General features: G+C 41.1%; 1 protein-coding gene across 5 annotated transcripts in view; it reads left to right on the top strand.

Annotated features, from left to right (window-relative positions):
• The first annotated feature begins 1,372 nt into the window (after nucleotides 1-1,372).
• The window catches only part of SNCA (synuclein alpha), a 63,097-nt gene continuing 48,652 nt past the window's right edge, over nucleotides 1,373-15,817 (top strand). Inside the window, exons 1-3 of one of the 5 annotated variants that reach the window (XM_088163992.1) lie at nucleotides 1,373-1,458; nucleotides 3,417-3,562; nucleotides 9,199-9,240. In XM_088163992.1, coding sequence (XP_088020118.1) covers nucleotides 3,442-3,562; nucleotides 9,199-9,240 — 163 coding nt within the window. In that variant the 5' untranslated portion in view covers nucleotides 1,373-1,458; nucleotides 3,417-3,441. Of the gene's footprint in view, nucleotides 2,177-2,462; nucleotides 2,622-3,034; nucleotides 3,099-3,416; nucleotides 3,563-9,198; nucleotides 9,241-15,817 lie in introns of those variants that run through there. The other 4 variants (XM_014889807.2, XM_088163990.1, XM_088163993.1 and 1 more) reach the window with 4 other exon arrangements.

The raw sequence follows: 15,817 nt of genomic DNA on the forward strand, positions 1-15,817 counted from the left end.
TCTATTTCTAGCTGCACGATTTTGTTAAAGGACAAGCTGTTACTTTGTTTAACAGCAGAACATAATGCCTACATTTGATAAACATAAGGCAAAAAAAGACTGCTTGCAAAAGCTGGGAGTTGCAAACATCTGAGCTCTTCTTTGTAAAGTTTTCAGAAATATAGCCATAAATGTACAAGGTTGTTTATCACACTGGATTATCTGTTTCTCCTAACGTCATTAAATACAGTAAGTCTATCTAGATTTATATCAACTTAATAAAAAGCAACACTTCATACTCATAGTCACTTGCAAATTGAAAAAACAAAAGCCTTCTTTAAATCTGGAAGATTTAAGACTTATATAAGGAGTGCAATATTCACTTTAATTCTAATTTGGGGTCTAAGTTTACTGCTCAGGGTAGTAGAGAAGGACTTACACAAGGGTTTTCAACGAGCCAATTTACATACTAAGATACATAAACTGAGCCAGTTAATATGTGCCAAGAATATGATTCTGATTAAATTTCATTTACTGTCTGGAACTGTACCTATTGTCCTCTCCCAAAAATAGGAAGAAAATAGAAATACTACATCTAGCTGTTGCACTACTAACTATGAATGTGTTGCACAGGATGAATGAGGTGAGGTACCTTATGTAATTTAATTTCTGGGCTTTTTATTAAGGTTTTCTTGAGGGCAGGATTATGAGAAAATGATTTGTATTACCAGTCTGAACATTCTTACACAAAGAAGTAAAATCTATTGCCTAATGCTTGGTTGATTAAAACTACTAGTAGAATGAAGCAAAAGAAAGTTTACCAAACAATACAGAAATATTATAACTTACAAAGAAACCTGACAAGAGCAAGACCCTGCACTATATGTTCAGCATGAAAACAAAACCAGGAAAGCATCAGCTGTCTACATGGCATAATGGATGAAAGATGCTCCTTGCAGCTCACAACCTTGTATCTCATCTATGCCACGTTCTGCTTCTCCTTTTGGAGTGCAATAAAACCCAAGCTGTTTCTTTAAGTCTTGCAGGATTTGAATTGATGTACTGAACCTGCAGGTCCATCTGTTCTAGTGCCTTGTCTCCTACTGGTCTTGGCTTTTCGTGCTTAAATTCTGTGACCAAAATAGAGAAGTTTGATAGGTTTCCCTTTCTAGGGAGAAGGTGACTTCTCTGCATGAGTTTAAGATTCGAGGGGCAGTGGTCACGGGTTGTGCGGTGGAGGATACCAACAGAAGTCTAAGGATTGGGCAAGTCTAGCTGTACCGCTCTTCATTTGGGGTGAAAATTCTGGGGTGTGTGGAATAGAGTTAAGACTCGAATGACACCTGCAAGAGCACCACCTCCCGTGATTAACGTGAGCTGGGATCATCAGTCTTGTAAGAACAGTCACACTGAACTGCAGTCATTCAGGGCTGAAGATTGGGAAGTAGATGAAAAAGCGATTAGAAGCTGGGAGAGGATGTAAGGATTTGGTGAAGTGACTCAGGGGTGTACCGCATCAACAGCTTCCTTACACTTCTAAGACGAGGCGCTCGTCTTAGAAGGAAGTGGAGGGAGTGGTGACTGTGCGGAGTCCCAGCGGGTACCAAGCCGCCCAGCTGGCCTTTTACCCTTGCTTCTCTCTGGGTCTGCGTCCGGAGTACAGGTGCTCCCACTTCATCACGCCTCCCACCTCGCTGCCAGGGAGGACGCGATAGGGTGGGGGCGCGTACCCAACAGGGAGCGAGAGCCTGCGCTCCTCCTTCCCTCCCTCCCTCCTTTCCTCCCTCGCTCCCGCGGCGCATCCCCCCGCCCTCGGCTCTAGCGGGGCTGCCGCCGGGGTGGTGCCAGCAGCGCCCGCCGGCTCCGTGCCTCGGGATGTGCTGAGCAGGGGCCGCTGCCTCGGGCCGCTCCGCGCCTGTCTGCCCGCCCGCAGCGCCCCACGCCTGCTCGGAACGGGTCGGTGCCGGTGCCGCTGGCGGAGGAGTCCGGCGGTGAGTGCGGGCAGGGCGGGGCCGCGCGTCTGTGTGCGTGTGTGCATGGAATTACAGGTGTGTAGGTAATACCAGCGATAGCTAGCTCGGTACGTCCTGTTGAGCTTTGCCGTGTGGGCACGGGGGAGGGAGGAGAAGCCGTGTCCGCCGTGTGCCGACGGCGTGCCCGTGGGTGCCCATATGGTCGCGCCGCTCTGCTTTCCTCGGTAGGTGCCTCGCTGCGTGCATGCATTTATATTCATATCTGTGTTTGTACATGTGTAGCTACATATACACGCACGTATATATGGGCGCGATGCCCAGCTCGCTCCCTCCCTCCGCAGGTGCCGGTGTGTTATTCGATGTTATTCGATGTTATTTGAGGCACACCCGCGGTCCCCAGGTGCCCCCGCGCTGCCCCGGGGTCCCTGCGGTGGCGGAGCCGGAGGGTCCCGCGGGCGCTCCCGCCTCCCCCGGCGTTGTAAGGCATCCCCTTCGCCATCCCCAGGTACCGTGGGCAGCTGGGCTGGAGCTCCAACACTCTGCCTTCCTTCGCACGCTCGTCACGAGTTAGTGGAAAGCTGCGACAGCCCAGATGCCTTCCTAGACATCCATTCCTCCTACTCAGCCTCTGGCAAAGAAGAGAAGATAACAGGCAGCACTTCTGTCTGTGTGGGTGGAGGAAGAGAAAGGACTACTGATAATGCATTTGTCTAAGGGACGCTCATCCTGGGTTTTAATTACTATTTCAGTGGTTTCAGTGTAGCACTGGATTGTGCTGCTGCCAGAGGACTTTCCTGGTAGCTGTAGTGCCCTGCTTTTTAAATCCCGTGTTCTTGTTTTAGGTTTTCAGTAAAATATTTTCTCAGTTGTGTTGCATGCAATGAACTCATTCAGGAAAACTCCGTTTCCAAAAGAATGATGTCGACTGTGTATAAAATGCTGGACTAATGGAAATGCAGCATTTTTTATTTCCCCCAGTTCTAATTTCTTACAACAAATGAGCATTTGTCATTTATGAGAGGTTTTGCTTTTTTATGTGGTTTGGTTTTGAGGTTGGTCTGTTTGTTTGTTTTTTTAAGTTGCTGGTGTTTATTTAAGTTGGCTTTTTCCTCTGCGTGAGAGGTGGAGTATCATCAAATCACAGGGGTGAGTCTTGCATTCAGCACATGTACAGAACTGTCCTTTGGGAGAAATGATGCCTTGATAGGCAAGGAGGGTTCTTCTATCAATGAAACCATCTTCCAATCAGAACTGCATTATTGGCAACCTCTCCATAGGATTCTGTGGGAAATAGGATATCTGTTCCATATAGCTATACAGTTTGGGGGGTATAAATAATATAATTTTAGAGTAATTGTGATCCCATTCAGTTAGAATATTTTTCCCCTTTTCTGGGATAAAACGCTGACAAATCCTTACTGAAAGTGTGTGCTGTCTCTCTTTTTTTTTTTTTTTCTCCTCTAGACCTGTGTGAAGAAAGTCTTCAACCATGGATGTGTTCATGAAAGGGCTTTCCAAGGCAAAGGAGGGAGTCGTAGCAGCAGCAGAAAAAACCAAGCAGGGTGTGGCAGAGGCAGCAGGAAAGACGAAAGAGGGAGTCCTCTATGTGGGTAGGTGGGCAGCAGAGAGCACCCTGCTGGTTGGTGCACCTAGACATTCACAGCTGGATCCTCATGAGACCTATTCTTCTTCAAAAAAATATGTAATTGCTCATAGGAGACCATTGCAGAAAAAACAAGAGGAAAGTTGTGCCTTCCTGAGCTCCAGTTCTTTGAAGCCAAGTGCCTTACAGTACAGGTCATTGGCTGGCACTCCATCCAAGAGGTTTGCAAGATCAAGGCTGAAGGAGTGGTTGGTACAGTAAAAGAAAATAGGAAAAAATGTGAAAGCTGAAGGTAGCTTTGCAGCATTCTACAGAACATGTGGGGCTTGAATAGGATTTCAGGAGAAGATGCTGGAGAGGTTAGCTCAGGAGTTGAGTAGTAGACATGCTGAATGCTTGGTATGTTGACAGTAACATTTTGGATGGCAAAGTGTTATTTTCTGAAATTAATTTCATATTCTGTAATTACTGTTGCAAATTCATGGCAGATATTTTCCACGGCTTCTCAAGGAAGAGTTAATGAGGTAGGGCAGGTAGATCCCGAGGTAGCACAGCAGTAGTTAGTGTCTTATTCTAGGCCAGTCAACTAGCATAGAGCCTGGGATAAAATTATTTTCAAATCCCTAACTGATACTTTCATGCAAGATAGTCATCTTCATTTAGCAAGTATTGGGCTTTAGAGGAGTGTCTTGCAAATGCTGTCATGAAAAATTCACAAGAAAACCAATCTGCCAAGACTACATGAGTAAGTGGTTATTTATAAAAAAATGATTATGGATCTGTTTCTCTTATTCATCAAATAAAGCTAGTCTATAAAAGAATGGAGGGGGAAATGATACCCTTTCCTGTAGGTCATTTCTGTTCTGATTTTGAGCAGGTAGGTTCTGTGTGTACCAAGGGCAATGTGCACATGTAACTGAGAGAAGTTCAACAGAGCTGAAAAGCAGAGACATTTCTTTTCAATGGGAGTACTGAGGTCTCTGTTATTCCAGTGCCTTTTTTTGGATTCCCTCTACCATTGCAGGCTAGTGCCAGTTTGTAAGAAATTATTTCTGCTCCAGATAGTGTGGACTACTCATTTGGAATATACTTCCCTCCCTTTTAAGCCATAGCAAAGCTCAGTGCTCTTGCCAGCAGGGATGGCAGTCATTTTGAGCACTAATTTAGGATGAATCTATTTTAAAATGAGCATCTGCTCATTTTCAAGGTATCAAAATAGATGTTCTTCCACTGTATATTGTGTGTAATGCTGGAATTATTTTCCAGAGGTAGGACTTTATTTTGTTTTCTGGTACTCCTGGCCATGCTTCTGGGGTCATTGATTTCTTTATATTAGAAACCAGCATTGTGTGACAAATTAATCTTTGTGTCTGACCTGTTCTCCAGACCATAATAACATTTGAACCTAGTTCTGTTCCCAAATGCAACAGATTGCCTGTTGTCTTCAGAGATGCTTTTGCTGTGGTTGAACTATGGAGGGTGGGCTTGCTATTTTTTTCAACAATTTCAAGGAATTACTGGGAACAGCAGAGCCCTGAGCCATGATAGGGACCTGTGCATGTGACTGTAGTGATGGTGGAGGATCCTTCTCCCACCAGATGTCTCCTTTTCAGGAGGCAAGGGCTATGTGCCCAGTTTGTAGTGCAGGTAAAAGAGCCTTTGGTTGGAAGTTGTCTCCAGAAGCTCTGGTAGCTTGTGCCCAGTGGCGTGCTTGCCCATACAGGCAGAATATTTCAAAAAGTTCAAATAGGGAAAGGAGAAGCTGGATGTTTGACTACTTCCTAAGCACACAGCAGAGGTGTCTCTTCCCCTGTGCAGCATGAGCAAAGGCCAATGTGATAATCTTGTGTTCTGCAGGCTGATAATGATTGCAGTGCAAAAGATGGTGAAGCCCCCTTATGAGCAGAGGAGCAGCACAATTCATTAGAGCTCCTGAACACTTCTCACTCCCTTTTTCTATAGTTGGGTTTTCAGATTTGTGATTCACAGCCGGATTATACTGTGAAAGCTGCCTGACATCTTGTAAAAAACCCTAACAACACTGGGCTGAGTGGGACCTGTTAATCATTTTTAGTTTCATAACATTCAGCCTCCAATTGCTGCTGGAGAATTAAGAAGATGCAGAATCTTTCGTCCAGATCCCCTAGGTGATGTGGTTTCCCACTGAAATCAGAGCAATTTAAGTCAACATGGAAAACATCTAGACCTTTCTGTCCATACTGCTGTTAACTATTATGTTAAAGACTATAACCTAATTCTACCTGGTAAGAGTTCTGTTAACAGCAGCTGCTGTTTGGGATGAAATGTGGTCATTGTAATTCTTTTATTCTTGTTTTGTTTTTAGCATTTTTTGGCACAAAAAAAAATTTCACTTAGCAAAGGGAGAAACTTAGAGCTATGCAGGAGAGCAGTGTATTGGAGGATTAATTGAGGGGTTTTTTTTCCCTGTCCATGCTCAAGTCTCTACTTTCTTCCCTCCGTCCACTGTCTGGCCTCCTTTTAAGTACCTAAAATGCCTTCAATACAGCCTACAATGTGGCTTTATGCTTTCAGTTATTGGGACTTTTTTCCCCTTAACTTTCTCAATTTCTCTGCCAATGGGCTTTACCACTGGCCAGCTGAAATTGGTGATTCTCTCTTAACTCATTCAAGGACAGCATCAGGACCTGTCTTCATGTCAAACAATGGCCTGGTCATTGTTTAGAAAGGACTGAGGCTCAGCAGTCCTGTGTGTGCTGTAAATTTAAAACTGCATCTTTGTGTCCTTCAAGAGCTGTTAGTGTGAAGCACAGAGGAAGTGAGTGGCAGTATTTAATCCCCACTTGCTTTGAAACCAGGAACTGAATAAGAAGGATGTGCTCTTGGTGGTCTGGTGTTCAAGATAAGCTTCATGTGTGCTTCCAGAGAGCTGAAGATTTTACCCCATTGACTCTTGAGTGCACGTTCAGTGCTTAGGAATGGAAGTTTCCATTATGATCGTTTTTGGTGTGTCATAAGCTCACAGAACAAAGGAATAGTTTATTAGCAGCAGAGTGGCTGACAGTTGTTTACTATTCCCATGTGCTGGCACATGGCTTAGAGCAGAGCAGTCATGACCTATTTGGCAAAGCCATCCAAATTCCTCCACTCCCTTTTCATAAGGTTTCTTATTTTCCTTTGGTAGTAGAAAAGCCAGCAGAGTAGTTGAGGGACTCAAGGTTGGTCTGGTGAATAATGGGCTTAGGACATGGAAGCAAGTGTATTCATTATTATTTCATTCATTGAGTGCCCCTTCCTCAAATTTGGGTTTATGTCTCTCAGTCTGTAACCAGCTCTGACTAAGCAATGTGAATAGTCCATTGGTCTCACAAATAGTCCAGAAATGAGTGTATTTGCAAACTGCTGATACGCTCCTCCATTCTGGCACAATAAAAAATTATTAATTTATTACTAGCAATGGTAATAAATAATGTCGAGACTCTATGGTATTTTTAATAATTGAAAAAAAAGCAAAAATGCGCTTTAGTGTTCTCCCTCCCCTCACATGGATGTCTACTATAGCTAGGAAAAGTAGCATTACCATGTATTACTATTGCTTCTTGGTTTATGTTAGAGTCACGTTCCTTGGTCTTTACATAATCCCTACTCTGATTCCTCTGTTCCCCTTGTAATGCAGGGTACAATGAGCAAGGCTGTTGGTATTTTGGGAATGCCAGGATGAAAGACAGCTAGTTTCTCCTGGAAACAATGGCAGATCCTAATGTGCTTCTAGATGCTGTTGTAGCTGGGATGGCAGGAACAGCTACTTGCATGCAAGTGTGCAGCAGTGGGGCAAGTACTCTTGAGCTCTAACATATGCTGTAGGGTCTGGAACACCAACCAGCTGGTTGTTTGCCAATTAATGGATCTGGCTATACATACTGCTGTTCCATGTGGGTCTGTGAGCTGGGCTTTTTTTAAAGAAAGGTCTGTCTTCCACTAAATAAACCAGCCTTTCTGTGCAAGTTGTGGTTATAGCAGTGTTATGTCTGGGCAAGAATCGATTTGGAAAAGGTCCCTCTGGAGATGTGTGCATTACAAGAGTCCTCAGGGAGTTCTGTCATACCATCCTTCCCTTCTGGCCTTAGGGGAACTGAGTACTTGCTAATTCACAGGTTTTCATGTCTTTAATGGCTGGGCTTGCAAACAGTCAGTTCAACAACATGAACAAGATATTGGCCAGGTCTCCAACCATGCCTTTAAAAGCATGTGCTTAATATTAAGTATTCCAATAGACACACTGTAAGCCTGAAGTGGTGTTTAGCTGTTACAAATCAGTAGAGCTGTCATCTACTTGAATTCCAGGATGTGCTTTGCTTCTTCAGGTCTCATGGAGGTATAAAATTGAGAACCAAAGTCCTAAAACAAGTCCTTAGGTGTGAATGCTTTACATATTATGAAACTCCTGATTGTTCAACAGTAAATATTTTTCAGTGAGGGAAAGCAAACTTTTTTAAAGAGAAAATTGGAATAAAGGGGGAAAAGGCTTCTCAGCTGTTTGACTTCATTGTTAGCTAAAGGAACATTTCATTTTACTTGAGGCAGTATTTTTTCCCTTGTATTTATCATGCATTGTTTTTCTACTCTTGCTCATAGGTAAGAGTGCCTTTGCAATCATGTAATCAATCTAATAGTGCTGGAACTATATGGCTGAAGTTCGATAAATTTGCACTAGTAGCAAATAGGATATATTGATGAATGAGCTTATATTGCGTTTCTGTGTTTAATTGTATTATTGTAAAGAATTTTGGACAAAAAGTTCATATTTCCAATATTTTTTCTGCTTATGCATTTTCTTCTGCTATGTTAGAAGTGTAAAGTTAGAAGTATAAATTATAATGTCTGAAATACTGAATGACAGCAAAAAAATTGCATTACAAGTAAGGTCATTTCTGTGTTGGTAAGAAAAATAAAATGTCATTGTGTCTCTGGCAGACTAGGTAAGATGATTAACTAGGAGCCATAAACTCTGTTAATTGCACATTGTTAAGCATCATTGTTAAGTTCCACAGATGGATACTGATCCTGAAATGTAGCCAAATTATGGAACCTGACAAGGGCAAGTAGAGGGCTGGTAGGGAAAAAGACACCCAGTTATGTTTAAAGGAGCAGTATGTGCTAATTTATTGCTCTTCCCCTTAAAGATTAGTTGATATCCAAATCTGGCTAGCACTTCCATCTCCCCCTCTAGGGGAGAATTTAACCTCTAGGCCTTCCTGTGGTTCAGTAGTGATTGTCAAGCCCTGCAAGCTGAGATCTGGCAAAGATAAAATTTTAAGGATCTTCTGGAGACTCTGGCTCAGAGCTTCTACAAATGCATGCATGATCCTCTAGGATTGTTAACATGGTTTCTGTGCAGAGTCATCATCCCTAATGCAGCTATTTGAAAAATTGCAAGGAAGTCAGTCTATACTACAGTATTCACTTTTCCACAGTCAGTACCTATCTGTGCAGTTGCTATTTACTGATGGTTTTGCCTCTTTCCTTAGACTGAATTTCTTTTAATAACCTAAAATATTGTATACAACTATGCTATCTACGTATTAATCCCTCTTTATGATCTGTCTAATCTTTACCAGTACTTTAAGAATATGCATTTTCAAAGTAATATTTTTCTTTGCTTAGGTTCCAGGACCAAGGAAGGAGTTGTTCATGGTGTTACAACAGGTAAGATAATTGTCTCTTGATTTCAGCTTCCTTCCTGCATGAGATTAACCAGCCATTTAGCTGTTAAAAATTCTAGGTTTTTCTGAGAGCACTACAATTTATGAAAGATGTAAAAGCATAGGAAAATTGAGAGATCTGATTGGGTGGGAAGACTGAATGGAAATGGCTTACAGAAAAGAAAAAAATTTCAGAGTTTTGATTTGAATTTGTCACGGTTATGAGTGTTTTGAAATGTTTGGAAGTCTTTGATATCTACAGAGTATAGAAAAGCCTTAATTGCCCATAGGGCATTGAATAAAATGTGTAACTTTCTGCTGTAGAGTGTGGGAGTTCTAGAGATGTGAAGAGAATGCATGGTCAAGAAATTTAAGTTGTTTTTTCCTTAACAAATTCAGAAACAAATAAGATAGTAGAGAAGGATTTCTTTTTTCCTCAGTGTACAACCAGTGTATCATTCAGCTCACGGATCAATGTATCATTGTGCTCACGTAAGCCAAGGCAAAGGATAAACAGTGGCAGGTAAACACGTCAGTACTTAATACACAACCCACACAAATAGTTGAAAAGTCAGTCAAGAGTGTTTCTAGTAACAAAACAGAGAAGAATATCAAGGATAGTCCTTCAGAGTTTCGCCTCAGGCTGAGCATTCGTGCTGTTGTTAGGAGATTTGAAATCTCAGCTCGTTAGACCTCAATTAAGAGAAATATTTAGAGGGATGACCAGCAGAGGATTGCAGTAGAATGAGATTTGGGGCACATATATCCAATATCCTCACAGATGTGGGAGCAGCAACTGACAGCTCCAGGAAGCAAGTTAATAGAGGTGACATTCACCAAGCTGGCATGTGGTAGAATCAAAGCCAAGGGCATTTGCACACGTATGAAGGACGCTGAAGCACTGGGATTCTAGTGGCCTAGCTCAGTGGGGGACTTGTCTCCTCCATCCTGAAAAAAACTACTGATCCCAAATGCTGTACTTCTCTTTATGATGGCAATATGTTTAGTTAGGCAGGAAATTGTCAGTAGGTGAATAGAATTTTTAACCGGTTTGAAAATACGTTGAATTTTCTTCTGGAAGGTTCAAAATGGTGTAAAGCCAAACATAAGGGGAACACATCTGTTATGTGCTTTGCCTGTGAATAGAAAATTTGAAAAAGTTACTGTTGATTTTAGGCAAAACAGTAGCTGCTCCTCACACACTTCAGGAAACAGGTGACACAAAGTAAAATGCCAAAACTTGGGAATAATAGGTTCTGTGCCACAGCTTGCTTCCTTCTGGCCTTTCAAGCTGTTTGAGATGAGTTTGGCTGTTGAATGGAAATGGAGAATGAACAGGGACTGAACAGGTTGAAATTTGGCAGTGAGAAGAGAAGATTTCAGGCAAAATCTAGAGCTTGCTGCTCACAAAATGAAGCAGTATGGACTTGCTAGTGTAAGAACAGAGAAACTGCTTGGACACATTTTAAGAATAAAAAAAATAATAGCAAGCCTATAAATAGTTCTTCTGGAAAGAGGAGAAGGTAGATAAAAACAGATTTGGGTTCACTGTAGTGATTCTATGAGGACAGAGATGCTAGTGAAGTTGTGGTAGCAATCAAATCAATTTAAATCAATGCTGTTAAAGTTGATGTGACAAAAAAATGCCTTTTAAGTTGCTTGTAAAGAATTACTTGTCTTTTTTCATGTGCCTGGGAGTTCACAAGTTGTGCTGATCTTATGATATTAACTCCCCATTGCATCATGTGAAACTTGAGGTGAAACAAACATTTTGTGATGTAAATAAAAATGGTTTGAGAGGTTGGAGACAGTTGGATAGATCACAGATCAAAATGAGTGTTCGCAGTTTTGCAGTCAGTCTTTTCTTAATGTCTGAGTTCCAAAATCTTGATAGTTTTGGTATCTTTGAACAAATTGTGATTTAACCCCCTATGCTGATGGAATGACTGTGAAATGACGCACGTTAAAGGGCTAAAAAATGTAAATGCGTTCTTCACTCAATTTCCGAACCCAGAATTACTAGACGGAGGCATTTCTTGCTTTAAATGTGACCTGATTGTACCAAGTTTAGTGACATCAGGATACTGTGGAATGAGGAATCCAGGCTGTGATTCACAGGAATATGGTGAGTGTGTTGTCAGGTCACCCTTCCTCTGAACTTCTGATGATAAAGCACCTTTGCTTATTGGTTTTATGGAGTGTATGCTTATGTTTAGATTTGCCTTCCTAATTAAAATGTCTCCTGGCCTTTGACTGTAAATGCATGTTTCACCTATCTTACTTATCTCCTAGAAATGAATTGTATCAAAGATGTACTATTTACAGTCCATCTCCTGATATTCTAAATAAAGCACTATTTGTAAATAAGTCCGGGCAAAAAAAAGCTCTTAGTCCTTCAGTCATGTGTGTGAATATGCAATATTGATAGTAGTAAACCACAGTCAAGTATTTTGCTTAATTATTTTATCTAATTATTCTTGTTCTTCTTAACATTCTTAGTCATTGGTATTACTGGTCTTTAACTCCATCAGATAGCTTACAGAAAAATGCATCAATTTAAGAACAACCATATTTATGGCATCTTTGTAAATGAATTCTTCAAGTACTTAAGACAAACTTACTGTTTGAAAAACATACTCAAAAGTAGACTTGGTACAATTAGATTAAGTTCATTAATTCAGAGAAATTCTGTGGTCTGAATCTACTTTTCTTGCTCAAGGTTGAAACCCAGAGGTTTTACATTGATACTGTATGCTACCCAGTTGTCTATAATAAGTAGTGAAAAGACAACTTCAATGCTAATACTTTCTGTACAGTGCAATAGTCAGTATTAGAACTTAAACTCGAAGTTAGCCTTGGTGTGGTCATGTACACTGTCCTAGGGTCATTCAGTGGAATGGACAGTCTCTGCATAGATGAAAGAAGTAATCGGGCCATAGCACAGCAAAGCTCTGCAGCAGCTGGTTTACTCTGGTTCTCAACACTGAGATGCAAAGCAGATAGCAATTTTACAAAGACTTAATGGCTTAAGATCATTAAGCATCCTGGTATTCAGATCAGTTTAATAAGCTGGAATCAACCCCCTGCATTCTGAACTGATTGTTTGTGCACACTTAATGCTTTCCCCATTACCACTTAGTGTAAGCAATAAAACCTGTTTTGGTTTTTCTTCTCCTGTTTTGGGGTTTGGACCCCAAAAAGGTCCTCAGAGCTGAAGGGTCACCAGGCTGGAGCTCATTATCAGAGTCACTCTGGTAATGATGTTGTTTAGCTATTCCTTAGAGGAAGGAAGACTCTCTTCTTACTATGATTGCTTTTGCCAATCTGTGCTACTTATATAGTTTGCTGAATCTCTCTTCATAGCTCTGGTTTTTGAAACAGTGTGTGAGAGATCTTCCATGGTAATTCCTGTGTCAGCTTTCTTATGTGATGTCTTTGTGCTGGTTTTGGCTGGGATGGAGGTAGTTTTCTTCATAGTACCTGGAGTGGTGCTGTCTGGGATTTGTGCTGGAACCAGTGTTGATAACATAGGGATGTTGTAGTTACTGCTGAGCAGGGCTAACACATCAAGGCATTTCCTGCTTCTCACCTCACCCCACCAGTGAGGAGGCTGGGGCTTCACGAGGAATTGGGGCAAGACATAGTCAGGACAGCTGACCCCAGTTGACCAGAAGGATATTCCACACCATGTGGCATCATACTGAGCAGGAAAGCTATGGGGAAGGTTGGTGGGTGTCATCTGCCTGGCAACTGGCTGGGCATCAGTTGGTAGTGAGCAATATTTAATTTGTATTACCTGTGGGATTGATATATTTTTCTTGCTTTATTTTCCTTTTTATTACATTTTTTATCACTATTATTTTATTTCCATTGAACCATACTTAGCCCAAGAGTTTTCTTACTTTTACACTTCCAGTTTTCTTCCTCCCCATCCTACTGGGGGAAGAAGTGAATGAGCAGCTGTGAGGTGCTTAGTTGCCAGCTGGAGTCTGAAATAGAAGCAATCTGAAGTACACTACTTTTGTTACTACTTTTATCAGTATATTGTTGTTGTGGCAGTGACAGTGTTAGTGGCCTGACTGCTTCCTTTTTCGTTTGAGTTTGTATGTCCTAAGCCTTTCCTAAGATAATGTGTTTCTGGGAGGAGAAATTGTACTTCAGGCCGTGCCTTCCCAAAATACTGTAGTAGTGGGAACAGCAGCCACTGGATAGTTGCTCTTGGTTGGTGGTTGGATCTGCCATGACAACATAGTTTAAGAAATGTGGGTATAATAATGGCATTGAGAATCAGGTGGTTTATACTGCAGCATCCACAGTGCACTCAATTCCACACTATTCCTTGATATTTTGAGGTGCAGCTGCTTTTAAAACTTGAGATAATAAAACTAATTGTGCCTGTGATAACACAGTAAAACTATGCTTTATCATTTTATCAGAAAGCATGAATCTGCTCAAGGTCAACTGAGCCCTTGTCAACATTGAGCCTACTGAATTTGTCCTTTACATGTTCTGCCATTTGATGTTTTTTGGAAAGGGGAGTTTTCAAAATAATGTGTGTCACCACCATACAAAAAAAATTAATGAATGAATGGACTATGAATTATAGAATCATTCAATGGTTTGGGTTGGAAAAGTCCTTAAAGATTTTCTGATTCTAACCCCTTTACATGGGCAGAAATGCCTTCTGCTAGACCAGGTTGCTCATGGCCCCCTGGCCTTGAGCAATTCCAGGGATGGGGTATCCACAGCTTCTCTGGGTGACCTGTTCCAGTGCCTCACCACACTCACAGTAAAGAATTTATCCCGTATTTAAAGTTATTTTCTTTTAGTTTGAAATCGCCTACTCCTGCCCTATTCCAACAAGATCCTGTAAAAAGTCCCTCTCTACCTTCCGTCTCCACCTTCCTTGTAGGGTTTTAGGGACTGGAAGGCCTCAATTAGGATCTCACCAGCTCTGTCTTCATAGGAGGGATGCTCCATCCCTCTGATCATCTTGGTGGTGTCCCTTGGACTCACTCCATCAGGCTCATGTCTGTCCTGTGCTGGACCTCAGAGCTGATGCAGCCCTGCAGGTGGGCTCTCACCTGAGCAGAGGGGCAGAATCCCCTCCCTTGACTTGCTGATTATTCTGCTTTGGATGCAGCCCAGGATGGCCCCAGAAAATGAATGACACAGAGGAAAAATAAAAGCAGTACTGAAATGTACCCAAAACCTATCTCCCCTTCTTATAATTATTTTTAATTTAAATAATTATTGGAAAATTGTATATTTGAATCTACTTTTATAAGATACTGCTTTATTTTTTACAATTCTTTTTGCCTTTTGGAACAACATGAATGAGTTTCTGCTTCATAACATTATTCAGTTTCTTTCTGAAAGACTCCAAGGACAATCAGGTCTTACTAGGCTTTGCAAGATAGAGTGTGTTATGAGGACACATATCTTAAGAGATACATTTGCAAGAACCAGTGGGAAGCTTCCTATATAAGTTTCATGCGTAGAATCCAAAGCTTTTTGTGGTCTGTAGCTGGTAATAATCAAATGGGGAATCTTAATAGATGTCTTTTTACACTTGCTAGCATTAAGTCAAATCTTCCTTGAGGGCAACATTTGCCTTTCAGCAGAACCCACTTTTGATTTTTTTTTTTTTCCCCTGAAAAAAGCATGGTAATGGAGTAGTAGATGTATACAATGGAATTGCTCATCAGCTTTTAGATTATTAGTGTGTATAGTGTGGGAGACATTGGAAACATAATTTTTTCTGTTACCAGTTTCAGACAATGTGTATTCTGTTGTTCTACTCTATAATGAAAGCTCCTGGTCATAACAGAGATAATACTTAATTAGTGACTTACTTTTTCCTTTAAATTACCTAGAATGAGCATTAATTTTTCTGCCTCCATTTTCAGTCAGCAGATATTTATAATTTGGGTCTTTAATAAAAATTGAATATTAGTCCTGTTGTTTAGCTTTCTAGCTTTTTCCTAATTTGTGCTATTTAATATCAATCATAGTAATGCATGCTGCCTGCCTTGTGATATGGACAACTGATGCTTTTTATGTAAGGAATTAAAGAAATGTAATTTATCCACAGAAAGTCTAATTTTCAGATGTGCTTCTCAAAAAAAGACTCAGAAATGGTGACCTAACTTTGAAGCAGGATCTATCCCATGCTCCTAAAGGATGCAGATAAAGCTATTAATACATTTTATGGATCGAATGGGATTTAGCCTGAAGGAAAGTATAGTATTAGTTAGAATGACAAAAATATATGATGGATGTTTTTGAAAAACATTGCCTTGTTTAGAGGAGTACATGTGTGTTTTGCTAAAAACCTGGGTATGTAACTTCAAGGCATGAAGTCATTCCATCCCTTTTCTTAGAGCAGTTTCACTGTAGTTTAAGCTACTGTCAGAAAGAGCCCTTGGGGATGAATGAGCAGAAAAACCCCAGTGATATTCTGAAAGGTAGAATGGCAACTGCTGAAGTATATGTAGGCTAAATGAGTTGTTGTTCCCTGGGGCTTGGAAGTTAGCTATTAATCCAGTTTGCTTTGGCATTCAGTCTTTTTATAAATTAGT

The sequence above is a fragment of the Sturnus vulgaris genome, chromosome 4, assembly GCF_052056855.1.
Source record: "Sturnus vulgaris isolate bStuVul1 chromosome 4, bStuVul1.hap1, whole genome shotgun sequence".
In the NCBI taxonomy this organism is placed as follows: Eukaryota; Metazoa; Chordata; class Aves; order Passeriformes; family Sturnidae; genus Sturnus; species Sturnus vulgaris.